Below are 16,213 nucleotides of genomic sequence, written 5' to 3'. Positions count from 1 at the left end.
TCTCAGGTGTGTGTGTGTGTGTGTGTGTGTGTGTGTGTGTGTGTGTGTGTGTGTGTGTGAGAGAGAGAGAGAGAGAGAGAGAGAGAGAGAGAGAGAGAGAGAGAGAGAGAGAGAGAGGGACAGGATCAAGGATAGGGAGAGAAAGAGAGAGACAGGGAGGGAGAGGGAGGGAGACAGAAATTTAGATATTGTGGTATGGTCCTATGGACCAGACTGCTGAGGTCATCGGTCCCTAGGCTTACACACTAGTTAAACTGACTTAAACTAACTTTCGCTAAGGACAACACACGCACACACACCCAAGCCCGAGCGAGGACTCGAACCTCCGCTGGGGGGAGCAGCGTGAACCTTGACAATGAGCCTCACACCCCTCGTCTACCCAGATCGGCGGAGAGAGACAGAGAGAGAGAGAGATCTGAATTTGTTGAATGATGGCACCTTACACATTACAGGTGAAGCTTATATTTATATACGAATGCTGTGTGTGCAGAAGGAGAATGATGATTATCTTAACTGTAACGTCAGAGGGGCGTGAGGTGTTACAAAGCACAATTACGCTATTTTATTCATTTTGATTTCATTAATTTACCTATCAACGACACCTTGCATTTCTTTTTAATTTCGCGAAAATGTGACATCATTTAGAGGTTATGTGGCTTGTGAAGTCATGATTATGACACCATTCATAAGATAACCTGGCTTGCGTTTTCACGCCTAGGTCGCTGACCTCCTGTAAAAGTGATGTCATAAAAGTAAACAAAGCGTTTCAGGTGCCCAACAGCCATTCTACTACAACAGCATATACAACATATAAAACTTCTCTTTGTCTTAGCTACGGAAGAAATAACACTTATCAACTAACTAATCAATTTAATGTAAAACACGTGAATGGTACATACTGACTTCCACTATCCTCAGAACTCCACCAGTATACATGAAACCAACAGCACAGACACTTTGTAATAGATGTCAAACGAGTAACAGTACTACAATAATGTACCAGTGATATTAATGGTACACAGTGCCACATATCAAGAAGGCAGAATCTTTGATGATATGGTTGAAGGCTCTATACCACTATGGATTGTTTTAGGCATTGAATAAATTCAAGCTATACTGTACTCAGATATGCCGTTATCATAGGTGTTTCGTGATATTAAACACCGATAGTCCAGCAAAATATTGGGCATGGCCTTTAAATTTAAGGTTACCGTTTCCAGACCTCCTTAATGTGACCCATCTTATCCTATATTTCTTTTCTCAATATAAACATTTTGTGGTCATTAGAAAGAGTCTCGATCATTATAAATAACCCTGCATATGTTCACGATAGTATGAGATTCAGTGTGGAACTATACAGGGTGGTCCATTGATCGTGACCGGGCCAAATATCTCACGAAATAAGCTTCATACGAAAAAACTACTGCGTCTAAAATTGTGAGCCATATGTTTGTGACTCTTACAGCGCCATCTATCACAAAGCTAAAAAAGTGGTCCACCTGAAACATTCATATTTCTTTACGTAATACACGAATATGTAATAAAAATGGGGGTTCCAATTTTTAGAAAAACGCAGTTGATTTCCGTTTGACCTATGGCAGCGCCATCTAGCGGGCCAACCATAGCGCCATTTGGTTTCCCCTTCAAGTTAGACTAGTTTCGTTCTTTGTAGTATTTTCATTTGCTGCTTATTTCGTGAGATATTTGGTCCGGTCACTGTCAATGGACCACCCTGTATATGTTGGTACAAAATACTTTAATAAGCTGCCTGCTACAGGGCAATAAGAAATCTGAAACCCAACATGTCACTGAAATTAACTGAAAACACTGGTTATTAGCCATTAACCTTTTAATATGTAAAATACGGAAACGCAGATCTGAGAGTGGCACTGAGTGGAATAATGTTCGTAGTTACTGTAAGTAATTCAGTACAACACAGTCAATTATGATACTTGCTTCTCTCTGTTAATGTACTCACTGTCTCGTCCGACGTTAGTGATGGTCTCTTTTTCATGTATGTATCACTGCATCACGACATTTGTCTGAACTGACATGTTCATATTTCTGTACACAGTCTTAAGTATGGTCTGTACGAGGTGGATTTCAATAGTCCAAACAGGACCAGGACGCCCAAGGAATCGGCCGGCTTCATGGCGGAGCTCTTCAGTAGTAAGCAGCTGCCTGACCAGTACAACTAGTAGGAGCTTCTGCGCTCCCCGCAGGAGAACTGGACATCATTATATCAATGAAGTGATTAAATGGACCACTTGACAAATTCACTACAATTACATGAGGCAATAAATGTATCGTATGCAACTACTATATGTAGATGTCTCCACGCACTTACTATGTTAATAAATTTCTAAAAAGAAAGTCTGCACTTCGACCAATGTCTTTTTTTCTGGTACAAAAAGAGTATCAAAAGCCAATGAAGGCGGCACTGATGGCTTCATGGCAGAAGTATTCAGTAGTAGGCAGCTGCCAAACCATCACAAAAGGCGACGAGAAGCTGTCGGCGTTGAGTAACTGTAGGAGGATACAAGATGACATACACAAAATTTCTAGTTTCTCTGATGAACTGCAGCTAGTTCCATATCTAAAAAAGTATAACTTAATGCAAATGAGTAGGAAGGTAGCCTCCCTTCGAGCATAGAATAGAAAAATTGGGAGATTAGATCAAACCAGTCAGAAATGAACGATCTATTGAGAATCCCCACACGCATTTTATTCTCCAAGTGTTTCCTTTAGTTATTCGCAGAAATAGAAATACATTGAATAATTTAGAACCATTTTGCATTTTTACGACTACAATAAGTGGATAGGGAGGGTAGAGACATTTCTTTTTCAAAATTTTACGATTAATATTATGTAATATAAACTTGAAGAGGTTCAGCATCAATATGGAAACACTGCGGGAAATACATCCTTGAACATAAATGATGATGTTAGTCAAGCTTGCAGGTTGCACTGTTTTATTCGCTCACCGACGACACCTCCGCAGTATCCTCAATACGTTGCAAGTATCGTCAAATTTACCCTGATCCTCAGGCACACATTCCTGTAAGGATTCAGTCTTGTTGGCTCGATCTTTAGCCATTCAAGCATTTCTCCCCCTTCCTCTCTTTCTCCTTCCTCTTTGGAGAAGGTAGTACCAACACAAAAGGCGACGAGAAGGTGTCGGCGTTGAGTGACTGTAAGAGGATACAAGATGACTTATACAAAATCTTTAGTTGCTTTCATGAACTGCAGCTAGCTCCAAATGTAGAAAAATATAACTTAATGCAAATGAGTAGGAAGAATGAACCTTTTGTTTCACGTATCGATACTACTCCACAGGCGTCAAAGTTGGCAGCGGAATTCCCCGTTTCTGTCAGACACTGATGGCAGACATGGGGTATACAGCGGACCCAATGGTGCACACCCGCTGAGCCACGCATCCAGCAGCAGTGGACTATGAACGCCCTCTGCCGCTGCTATACAAGTCGGTGGCATTCCTACAACGACAGTTGCCACACCCCTCTGCAGCCCTGCTCTCGTTACCGTCGTGTATAAAGTCGTGCACAACAAATCCCATAACGAAACTTCCTGGCAGATTAAAACTGTGTGCTGGACCGAGACTCGATTTCTGGACCTTTGCCTTTCACGGGCAAGTGCTCTACCATCTGAGCTACCCAAGCACGACTCACGCCCCGTCCTCACAGCTTTACTTCTGCCAGTATTTCGTCTCCTACCTTCCAAAGAGTCTGCGGCAGCAGCACAGCCTCTTTGAGACCGCACGCATGACCTTCCTTGAAATGTCCAACACGAGGCTCGACACACGCTCTTTGAACATGCAAGATGTTTGCTTGTAGTTTTTAGAGTTCTATGCGTATTTGTATCACGTTTTTAAAATCATAGATCTTGGAATTGTGGGCGCATTTTGTTTCCATTTCAGAGTGCCTTGGTAAAAGACAAAAAATGGTGATATCCTAAAGTAACAGATGGGACGAAATGCAATTATATTTAATGAAAATGATCGCTTTCAAACCTGCAGTCTTTGTGTTTCATAGATATACTTTTAGTGTGTATTATTTGTGCATCGTGGAGAAATGAAAGTGTATCAAGTATACTAACAACTGACTGAACACACAACTAAAAGCAAAGGTAAACAAAGCAGTCGGTAGTAGATGTGCGTCAGTCTGCTTACTTTTCTCCAGTCTTTGTCGACCATTGCTATAAATTTCCAAAATGTATGTTTTATGGAATGAGATTTTCACTCTGCAGCGGAGTGTGCGCTCATATGAAACTTCCTGGCAGATTAAAACTGTGTGCCCGACCGAGACTCGAACTCGGGACCTTTGCCTTTCGCGGGCAAGTGCTCTACCAACTGAGTTACAGAAGCACGATACAGGCCCGGTACTCACAGCTTTACTTCTGCCAGTACCTCGTCTCCTACCTTCCAAACTTTACAGTTTTAATCTGCCAGGAAGTTTCATATCAGCGCACACTCCGCTGCAGAGTGAAAATCTCATTCTGGAAACATCCCCCAGGCTGTGGCTAAGCCATGTCTCCGCAATATCCTTTCTTTCAGGAGTGCTAGTTCTGCAAGGTTCGCAGGAGAGCTTCTGTAAAGTTTGGAAGGTAGGAGACGAGGTACTGGCAGAAGTAAAGCTGTGAGTACCGGCCGTGAGTCGTGCTTCGGTAGCTCAGTTGGTAGAGCACTTGCCCGCGAAAGGCAAAGGTCCCGAGTTCGAGTCTCAGTCGGGCACACAGTTTTAATCTGCCAGGAAGTTTGGTATATTTTCTGTTTATTACACCTATTCTGGTATATGCTCCTGTGTATCTCTAATTGAACCTATTCAAATAAAGGAAAGGCTATGTTGCTTGCAGTTTTTGGAGAACGAATCTGCTTTGCAATTGTAAATGATAAATTTTCCAGCAGAAACACTTCTAGAAGTAAGTAATATTACAGGATTTTACGTTTATAATCGTCTTTGCCACAGTCACCATAATATCAATCTGCCATCGTTCAAATCGATACTTAAAACTATTCACAGATGAATTTAGAAAACCATGTTGATTAACTCCTTCCGTTAGACAGATATCACAAACATACTGTGTAGCATTTAAATGTTCAGGTTACTTTCAAAGTACAATTCCTTCTTATCAGAACGATGCAATTGATGCTCTGATACCAACTCCAGCTTTCAGGTCGTGTCAGACTATACGACTTCATTGTTCATTGAATAGTACATGAAATAGTTGCCTAATGGTGGGCATTAAAGCTTCTGTAGTGGCTAACACTCGTGGTACTGTCTTTGATTCAATGATTGCTCTTGATAATAATTGTGGGAAGGCCCGAATTTTTATTTAGTCAGTTAATTAGATAAATTTTGAACTGAACAACTGGACACAACGGATGACACAGTGGAAGGAGCAAGCAATCAAAGGAGATACGTGAATGAAAATATTTGCATCAGTCTCTGACACGATCATTTACCAATGGGATTCTGATGTAAAGAATGATTGATTGAATAGTATTTTGGGATAAAATTATTTGTTGTTGTTGTTGTTGTTGTTGTGATCTTCCTTCGTAAGACTGGTTTAATGCAGGTCTCCATGCTACTCTATACTGTGCAAGCTTCTTCATCCCCCAGTACCTACTGCAACCTACATCCTTCTGAATCTGCTTAGTGTATTCATCTGTTGGTCTGCCTCTACGATTTTTACCCTCCACGCTGCCCTCCAATACTAAATTGGTGATCCCTTAATGCCTCAGAACATGTCCCACCAACCGATCCCTTCTTCTAGTCAAGTTGTGCCACAAACTTCTCTTCTCCCCAAATTTATTTAATACCTCCTCATTAGTTACGTGATCTACCCATCTAATCTTCAGCATTCTTCTCTAACACCACATTTCGAAATCTTTCTCTTCTTGTCCAAACTATTTTTCGTGTATGTTTCACTTCCATACATGGCTACACTCCATACAAATACTTTCAGAAACGACTTCGTGACTCTTAAATCTATACTCAATTTTAGGAAATTTCTCTTCCTCAGAAACACTTTCCTTGCCATTGCCCGTCTACATTTTATATCCTCCCAACTTCGACCATCATCAGTTATTTTGCTCCCCAAATAGCAAAACTTCTTTACTACTTTAAGTGTTTCATTTCCTAATCTAATACCCTCAACATCACCCGATTTGATTCGACTACATTCCATTACTCTCGTTTTGCTTTTGTTGATGTTCATCTTATATCCTCCTTTCAAGGCACTGTCAGTTGCATTCAACTGCTCTTCCAAGTCCTTTGCTGTCCCTGACAGAATTACAATATCATTGGTGAACCTCAAAATTTTTATTTCTTCTCCATGGATTTTAATACCAACTCCGAATTTTTCTTTTGTTTCCTTTACTGTTTGCTCAATATACAGATTGAATAACATTGGGGTAGGCTACAACCCCGTCTCACTCCCTTCCCAACCACTGCTTCCCTTTCATGTCCCTCGACTCTTATAACTGTCATCTGGTTTCTGTACAAATTGCAAATAGCCTTTCGCTCCCTGTATTTTACCCCTACCATCTTCAGAATTTGAAAAAGAGTATTCCAGTCAACATTGTCAAAAGCCTTCTCTAAGTCTACAAATGCTAGAAACGTAGGTTTGCCTTTTCGTAATCAATCTTCTAAGATAAGTCGTATGGTCAGTATTGCCTCACGTGTTCCAATATTTCTACGGAATCCAAACTGATCCTCCCAGAGGTCGGCTTCTACCAGTATTTCCATTCGTATGTAAGGAATTTGTGTTAGTATTTTGCAGCCGTGGCTTATTAAACTGATAGTTCGGTAATTTTCACATGTGTCAACACCTGCCTCCTTTGGGATTGAAATTAATATATTATTCTTGAAGTCTGAGGGTATTTCACCTGTCTCATACATCTTGCTCCCCAGATAGTAGAGTTTTATCAGGACTGGCTCTCCCAAGGCTATCAGTAGTTCTAATGGAATGTTGTCTACTCCCGGGGCCTTGATTCGACTCAGATCTTTCAGTGCTCTGTCAAACTCTTCACACAGTATCATATCTCCCATTTCATCTTCATCTACATCCTCTCCCATTTCCATAATATTGTCATCGTGTACATCGCTCTTGTATAGATCCTCTACATACTCCTTCCACCTTTCTGCTTTCCCGTCTTTGCTTAGATTTTGGTTTCCATCTGAGCTTTTGATATTCGTACAAGTGGTTCTCTTTTCTCCAAAGGTCTCTTTAATTTTCCTGTAGGCAGTATCTATCTTACCCCTATTTAGGATTGCCTTATCAGATAGGGTCAGGTCTATGATATTATTACCGTGAACAATGACGTTGGTTCTCATTAAGCATACAATTTACTTGAGGAATTCCTTCGAACTTTAGTTGAAAACAAAGCATATACAACGTACTTGATGCGCTAAGGATGCTCAGTATCTAAACCTAAGCTATCTCGTATATTATTATGCACAGTATTTGGAGAAAGATTATGTTGGTTCGGGGATCAAGGTGGTTGTCAGATGAAACCTCCGTTCTCATGGCATCCATGCACGTCTAATGCTCAAAGCCAGAAATACGTATTCGCCATTAGGATCGATCTTGGATTAAGAGCAAAGCTTCACACGAAACACAAGTAACACTTATATCAAAATTACACAAAACCTTGTTGCAGTTGTGAAATGATACAGATGTGTAAGCTACGCACTTGAGTAATCTAGAAAAGCGACACTAACACTTTTACAAATGTCATTTGCTAAAACTTAACTCACATAATAAACATTCAAATGAGTTTAATTTTAGGAACTGGGTAACCAAGGTCTAAAACTTGATCAGATTCTTGCAAAAGCAATCCATCCAACGGAAATAAATGTGGCTGTTGTCGAAGCACTTTTCACTATCACTTTGCTGCTTACCTTGGTTACCTTTCAGATAGTTTTATGTTATCCACCAAATAATAATACCATAATTAGCAACCGGGGTAGAAACCGTATAATCTTACTTCACATCTGTGTTGTGGCATCTCGTGACGAAATTACAGGAAGCAGAAGCGAAGACGAGTGAAAGAGGATGGTGTCGACACACCCAGAAGTTTCTTGATGGTGTTGTTGTGCTGTCGCTGCAACTTCAACAATGCGTGATTTTTGTACCAGACGCTTTTCGCTTCATTGAGGTAAATCATCATGCATTATGCATTATAAAGCAACTACGGACACTATGGCCACACAAATGAAGAATTTACACCCAGAAGAGTTTCGACACACTACCGCATCAGATCGCTTACTTAGTCTGACGGGGTTGCCAATCCGCGCAAGTCAGCAGTCAGCGTCGAAGACGACAACATTGTCTCTCTACCGAGCCAGAGGTGCTGCAATTGAATTAGAACTCTGACAAGAGACCATTATCTTGTTCGACATGCTCTGTAATAGAAACAGATACTCATGACAGTGCTGTGGACATCAACTGTACAAAGTTACGTATTTAAGTTGTAATAAAGCGATCTGATATTTTATAATTTGTACTATCATTTCGGCTCATCCAGGTGTAAAGCTAAGAAGATGATGAGGTCTCCGAGTAGTGCAGGGGACGATGCGGGAGACCTGCACCGCCGTACTAGGCAAGGTACTAGCGGAGGTTGTTTGCCCTTGCCTTCCTCCGACCGTAATGGGGATGAATGATGATGATGAATAAGACGACACAACACCCTGTCATCACGAGACAAGGAAATCCGTGACCCCGCCAGGAATCGAACCCGGGACCCCGTGCGCGGGAAGCGAGAACGTTACTGCAAGACCACAAGCTGCGGACTAAAACTAAACCGTTGAGCCAAGGAATGGTATTGCGCCCGTCACAAAAACATTCATAAATGAAAAACATTAAGAAACAAAACAGGGAATGGTCGCCAGTCTCCTGAAGGTACAAAAATAAAATTTTCGTATCTTGACAAAAATGTCATTCTAGACACAAAGGAGTTAAAGACTTTTTCTAACAATGAGCACTGATTTATATCAATGCGAAAGTTTATATCAATGTGAAAGTTGTGCCACACCAGGATTCGAACCTTGATCTCCCTCTTAGTAGGAAGGTGCGCTGAACACTACACCATCTGATCATTTATGTCAATACAACTGCCTTTACTTCTCTAGGATGCCACCCTTCAGATCCAAGTTCTGAACTGATTCACTGCTACAGATGCGGTGCCGTCGCCCATTATCCTCATTACTCAGATTCCCGTAAGACAAATATCATTGGCTGATCATGTCACTAGCTTCCACCGTTTGCTTTAGTGAGGGAAGGGATGATACAATGAACCACGATTTCCATAATTTTCTTTCTTTCTTTCTTGGGGCCTTGGTCCCACTTCAAAGCGGAGCCGGCAGTGTTACTATTGATTTGTCAGTGTTAGTTTCAGAGGGTGGCCGGATGCCCTTCCTGCCGCCACCCCGAAAGGACCCCAGCTGTCTGCATCTAGTGTAAGCCATGAAATAGTGCGAACGTCTTCAAATGTCTGCGAGTCGTGTAACTGAGGCGGAACGCGGGGAACAAATCAGTATTCACATAGTGGGATAGGGAAAACCGCCTAAGAACCACATTCAGGTTTGCCAGCATACCGGCCCTCGTCGTCAATTCGTCGGGCGGATTCGATCCTGGGCCGGCGTGCTTACCCAAGTCCAGGAAACAGCGCATTAGCTCTATGGGCTACCCTGGCGGGTAACCATAATTTCCACACTACTACAGTCACAAACACTAAGTTTGTTCATTATGAAATGCAAACAAATCGAAACTTTCTGACACGAGTTGTTTGTAGTTAATTGATGGTGAACTAATGCCACTGCAACCATTCTCTATTTTAAAGCAAGGGGGGAGGGGGGCTTACATTTACTTTACCGGAATAATCGCATAGCGGTGTGGAACAGAAATTTACCTAGTTACGAAGATGTCGTACGGAACAACTGCCTGGTGCAAGTATTTCTCGTTGATACTGCATGTCCCGACCACGGTGGCCACGCGGTTCTAGGAGCTGCAGTCCGGAACCACGCGACTGCTACGGTCGCAGGTTCGAATCCTGCCTCGGGCATGGGTGTGTGTGATGTCCTTAGGTTAGTTAGGTTTCAGTAGTTCTAAGTTCTAGGGCACTGATGACCTCAGATGTTAAGTCCCATAGGGCTCAGAGCCATTCGAACCATTTTTGATACTGCATGTCCGACAAAAGAACTGAAAACGAATATAAAATACTTTGCAAGCAGCGAAGTAACGTACGAAACGATGAAAATGTTAAGGAAATAAGTAGTCCACTGACCCTAGCATAGTTTTTGTAAGACTTCTATATTGTTCCAAATAGTTACCAAGATTATCAAATGGCTCTGAGCACTATGGGACTCAACTGCTGAGGTCATTAGTCCCCTAGAACTCAGAACTAGTCAAACCCAACTAACCTAAGGACATCACAAACATCCACGCTCGAGACAGGATTCGAACCTGCGACCGTAGTGGTCTTGCGGTTCCAGACTGCAGCGCCTTTAACCGCACGGCCACTTCGGCCGGCACCAAGATTATCAACTTTAACTTAACTCAGTGCTACAGTTCTAAAGAAATAAAACGTTCCCCCCTTCCAAATAATGGACAGACGTGTGAGAAATAATCGGCCAAGACGCTGGAGTGTTTCATTTCTCTTACAACAAGTTAAACTCCAGCTCATCACCTTGCTTTTCTGTAAACAACACGACTGCAGTACTTTTTAGAAATTGTGGACCTAGCAACTTTAACCTTACACTGCCTCAGAAATGTTACGTTTGCGGCGATACACGATGGTCCATTAATATATCTCACGAAATAAGCAGCAAACGAAAAAACCACAAAGAACGAAACTCGTCTAGCTTGAAGGGGAAAACCAGATGGCGCTATGGTTGGTCCGCTACATGGTGCTGCCATAGCTCAAACGGATATCAACTGCGTTTTTTAAAATAGGAGCCCCCATTTTTATTAAATATTCGTGTAGTTCGTAAACAAATACGAATGTTTTACACGGATCACTTTTTTCGCTTTTTGATAGATGGTGCTGTAATAGTCACAAACATATAAGTACGTCGTATCACGTAACATTCCGTCAGTGCGGACGGTATTTGCTTCGTGATACATTAACCGTGTTAAAATGGACCGTTTACAAATTGCGAAAAAGCTATTGTGATCAAAATGCCCAACGGGCGTGTGCTATGTATGCTGCCCGGTATCCTGGACCACATCATTCAAGTGTCCGGACCATTCGCCGAATAGTTACGTTCTATAAGGAATTAGGAAGTGTTCACCCACATGTGAAAGGTCAACCACGACCTGCAACAAATGATGATGCCCAAGTAGGTGTTTTAGCTGCTGTCGTGGCTAATCCGCACATCATCAGCAGACAATTTGCGTGAGAATCGGGAACCTCAAAAACGTCGGTGTTGATAACGCTACATCAACATCGATTGCACCCGTACCATATTTGTATGCGCCAGGAATTGCATGGCGACGACTTTGAACATCATGTACCGTTCTGCCACTGGGCACAAGAGAAATTACGGGACGGTGACAGATTTTTTGCACGCGTTCTATTTAGCGACGAAGCGTCATTCACCAACAGCGGTAACGTAAACCGGCATAATATGCCGTATTGGGCAACGGAAAATCCACGATGGCTGCGACAAGTGGAACATCAGCGACCTTTGCGGGTAAATATATGGTGTGGAATTGTGGGAGGAAGTATAATTGTTCCCCATTTTATCGATGGCATTCTAAATGGTGGAATGTATGCTGATTTCCCTTCATAATGTTCTACCGATGTTACTACAAGATGTTTCACTGCATGACAGAATGGCGATGTATTTCCAACGTGATGGATGTCCGGCACATAGCTCGATTTCGTTTGAAGCGGTATTGAATAGCATATTTCATGACAGGTGGATTGGTCGTCGAAGCATCATACCATGGCCAGCACGTTCACCGGATCTAACGTCCCCGCATTTCTTTCTGTGGGGGAAGTTGAAGGATATTTGCTATCGTGATACACAGACAACGCCTGGCAACATGCGCCAGCGCATTGTCAATGCATGTGCGAACATTACGGAAGGCGAACTACTCGCTGTTGAGAGGAATGTCGTTACACGTATTGCCAAATGCATTGGGGTTGACGGACATCATTTTGAGAATTTATTGCATTAATGTGGTATTTACAGGTAATCACGTTGTAACAGCATGCATTTTGGGAAATGATAAGTTCACAAAGGTACACGTATCACATTGAAACAACTGAAATAAAATGTTCAAACGTACCTACATACTGTATTTTAATTTAAAAAACCTACCTGTTACCAACTGTTCGTCTAAAACTGTGGGCCATACGTTTGTGACTATTACAGCGCCATTTATCACAAAGCGAAAAAAGTGGTCCAACTAAAACATTCATATTTCTTTACGTACTACACGAATATGTAATAAAAATGGGGTTCCTATTTTAAAAAACGCAGTTGATATCCGTTTGAGCTATGGCAGCGCCATCTAGCGGGCCAACCATAGCGCCATCTGGTTTCCCCCTTCATGCTAGACAAGTTTCGTTCTTTGTAGTTTTTTCGTTTTACGCTTATTTCGTGAGATATTTGGCCAGGTCACGATCAATGGACCACCCTGTATAAGAGAAACGACTCATTACTGCAACTGAACTGATCAGTACGCGTCGTCTGACAATGTTCCAAGCTGCCCGTTACCCAACACACTCGATCGTCAGTAGCATCCTCCAGCGGCTCTCCTCCAGAAAAATTCGGTTTACTTCCCCTACTGAAGTAATGGAAGGCTACCTTCAGAAACAGGTAACCATAAATTGATTACATTTGGTATACACTCCTGGAAATTGGAATAAGAACACCGTGAATTCATTGTCCCAGGAAGGGGAAACTTTATTGACAAATTCCTGGGGTCAGATACATCACATGATCACACTGACAGAACCACAGGCACATAGACACAGGCAACAGAGCATGCACAATGTCGGCACTAGTACAGTGTATATCCACCTTTCGCAGCAATGCAGGCTGCTATTCTCCCATGGAGACGATCGTAGAGATGCTGGATGTAGTCCTGTGGAACGGCTTGCCATGCCATTTCCACCTGGCGCCTCAGTTGGACCAGCGTTCGTGCTGGACGTGCAGACCGCGTGAGACGACGCTTCATCCAGTCCCAAACATGCTCAATGGGGTACAGATCCGGAGATCTTGCTGGCCAGGGTAGTTGACTTACACCTTCTAGAGCACGTTGGGTGGCACGGGATACATGCGGACGTGCATTGTCCTGTTGGAACAGCAAGTTCCCTTGCCGGTCTAGGAATGGTAGAACGATGGGTTCGATGACGGTTTGGATGTACCGTGCACTATTCAGTGTCCCCTCGACGATCACCAGTGGTGTACGGCCAGTGTAGGAGATCGCTCCCCACACCATGATGCCGGGTGTTGGCCCTGTGTGCCTCGGTCGTATGCAGTCCTGATTGTGGCGCTCACCTGCACGGCGCCAAACACGCATACGACCATCATTGGCACCAAGGCAGAAGCGACTCTCATCGCTGAAGACGACACGTCTCCATTCGTCCCTCCATTCACGCCTGTCGCGACACCACTGGAGGCGGGCTGCACGATGTTGGGGCGTGAGCGGAAGACGGACTAACGGTGTGCGGGACCGTAGCCCAGCTTCATGGAGACGGTTGCGAATGGTCCTCGCCGATACCCCAGGAGCAACAGTGTCCCTAATTTGCTGGGAAGTGGCGGTGCGGTCCCCTACGGCACTGCGTAGGATCCTACGGTCTTGGCGTGCATCCGTGCGTCGCTGCGGTCCGGTCCCAGGTCGACGGGCACGTGCACCTTCCGCCGACCACTGGCGACAACATCGATGTACTGTGGAGACCTCACGCCCCACGTGTTGAGCAATTCGGCGGTACGTCCACCCGGGCTCCCGCATGCCCACTATACGCCCTCGCTCAAAGTCCGTCAACTGCACATACGGTTCACGTCCACGCTTTCGCGACATGCTACCAGTCTTAAAGACTGCGATGGAGCTCCGTATGCCACGGCAAACTGGCTGACACTGACGGCGGCGGTGCACAAATGCTGCGCAGCTAGCGCCATTCGACGGCCAACACCGCGGTTCCTAGTGTGTCCGCTGTGCCGTGCGTGTGATCATTGCTTGTACAGCCCTCTCGCAGTGTCCGGAGCAAGTATGGTGGGTCTGACACACCGGTGTCAATGTGTTCTTTTTTCCATTTCCAGGAGTGTACTTTACTACACCAAAGTGCCATAGAGTCTGGTATAGCCATGCGTATACAAACACAGATATGTAAACAGATAGACTACCGTGCTGCGTTCGGCAATGCCGATATAAGGAAACAAGTGTCTGGCGCACTTGTTAGATCGGTTACTGATGCTATTATGTCAGGTTATTAAGATTTAAGTAAGTTTGAATGTGGTGTTATAGTCAGCGCACGATGAGACACGGCGTCTCCGAGGTAGCGATGAAATGGGGATTTTCCTGTACTACCATTTCACGAGTTTAGCGTTAATATCAGGAATCCGGTAGAACATCAAATCTCTTACATCGCTGCAGCCAGAAAAAGATTTTGCAATAACAGGAGCAACAACGACTGAAGAGAATCGTTCAGCGTGACAGAAGTGCAACCCTTCCCCAAATTGGTGCAGATTTCAATGCTGGGCCATCAACAAGCGTCAGCGCGCGAACCGTTCAACAAAACATCATCGATATGAGCATTCGGAGCCGTAGGTCCACTGGTGCACCATCGATGACTGCACGATACAAAGGCTTAGGCCTTGCCTGGACCCGTCAATACCGACATTGTGCTGCTAATGACTGGAAATATGTTGCTATGTTGCCTGGTTGGACGAGTCTCGTACCGAGCAGACGGACGTGTACGGGTATGGAGACAACATAGTGAATCCATCGAAGCTGCATGTCATAAGGTGACTGTTCAAACTCGTGGAGGCTCTTTAATAGTGTGGGGCGTGTGTAGTTGGAGTGATAAGGGATCCTTTATAGTCTAGAAACGACTCTTTAAATATGACTCTAACAGGTAACACGTACGTAGCAAGCATCGTGTCTGATCACCTGCATCAATTCGTGTCCATTGTGCGTTCCGACGGACTTGGGCGATTCCAGCAGGACAGTGCGATACCCCACACTAGTAGAATCGTTACAGAGTGACTACAGGGATATGCTTCTATGTTTAAGTACTTCCAATGGTCGCCAAACTCCCCAGACACGAACATTATTGAGGATATTTGGGATGCCTTGCAATGCGCTGGTTCAGAAGAGATCTCCATTCCCTCGTAATATTACGGAATTATGGAAATCCATGGAGGATTCTTAGTGTCAGTTTCCTTCAACATTACTTCAGACATTAGTCGAGTCCTTGCCACGTGCTGTGGCACATCTGCGTGCTCACTGGGACCCTACACGATATTGGGGAGGTATACCAGTTTATTTGGCTCTTCAGTGTATAAAGATATGAACACTAGTTTGACATCTAACATACCTTACAATTACATAATATATACATTATGGGCCATGTTTTCTCTACATTTTGCGGAATGTTTTTAGACATCTCATAATAGTTATGAAAATAAAATTGCAAATAACGTAGGGAACGCAAATATCGTATTTTTACGTCATGATCTATTACGCGTCGAGTTAATGGAGTGACGGGAAAACACCTTGCAATGCTTCTCGATATTTTGCCAAAGAGATGTCTTTCTCACTTATTGGAAGAGCTCCCACACTAACTATTATGTACGACAATGCTAGACGTATCCTCATATGGCGAGAGGTAGGAATACTTAACACACCCAGGAAAACTGTTTGATAAGATCGTTTTGGTGGTCCGAGTTTTTATGTTGTGGGGAGGCACAACGCTGTGTGGGCATACTGACCTCCAAACCTTCGAACACGGTAAACTCGCCGGTCAACTAGTCCTTCCCCATGTGCTTCTTTTAAGAAGTGCATTCGGTCTTGATTTCATTTTTATTTATGACAATGTGTGACCGCATCGAACAGTGCAGGGTGGGGAGCTCGTGAAACGAGAGGCCGTTCGCCGAATGGACTGCTCTGTCCGTTGCACTCACATGAATCCCATCGAGCGCGTGTGGGATGTGTTCGGGGCTGGAGGAGCAGTGGTACATCC

General features: G+C 43.7%; 1 protein-coding gene across 1 annotated transcript in view; it reads left to right on the top strand.

Annotated features, from left to right (window-relative positions):
* Positions 1-2,198, top strand: part of LOC126413106 (myrosinase 1-like) — a 51,500-nt gene extending 49,302 nt beyond the window's left edge. The window contains exon 11 of the mRNA XM_050083000.1: positions 2,075-2,198. Coding sequence (XP_049938957.1) covers positions 2,075-2,198 — 124 coding nt within the window. The remainder of the gene's footprint in view (positions 1-2,074) is intronic.
* Positions 2,199-16,213: the final 14,015 nt, after the last annotated feature.

Source organism: Schistocerca serialis, chromosome 7 (assembly GCF_023864345.2).
Source record: "Schistocerca serialis cubense isolate TAMUIC-IGC-003099 chromosome 7, iqSchSeri2.2, whole genome shotgun sequence".
NCBI classification, from domain to species: Eukaryota; Metazoa; Arthropoda; class Insecta; order Orthoptera; family Acrididae; genus Schistocerca; species Schistocerca serialis.
The sequence above is the reverse complement of the archived record's forward strand: the minus strand, read 5'-3'. Positions and strand labels throughout refer to the sequence as shown.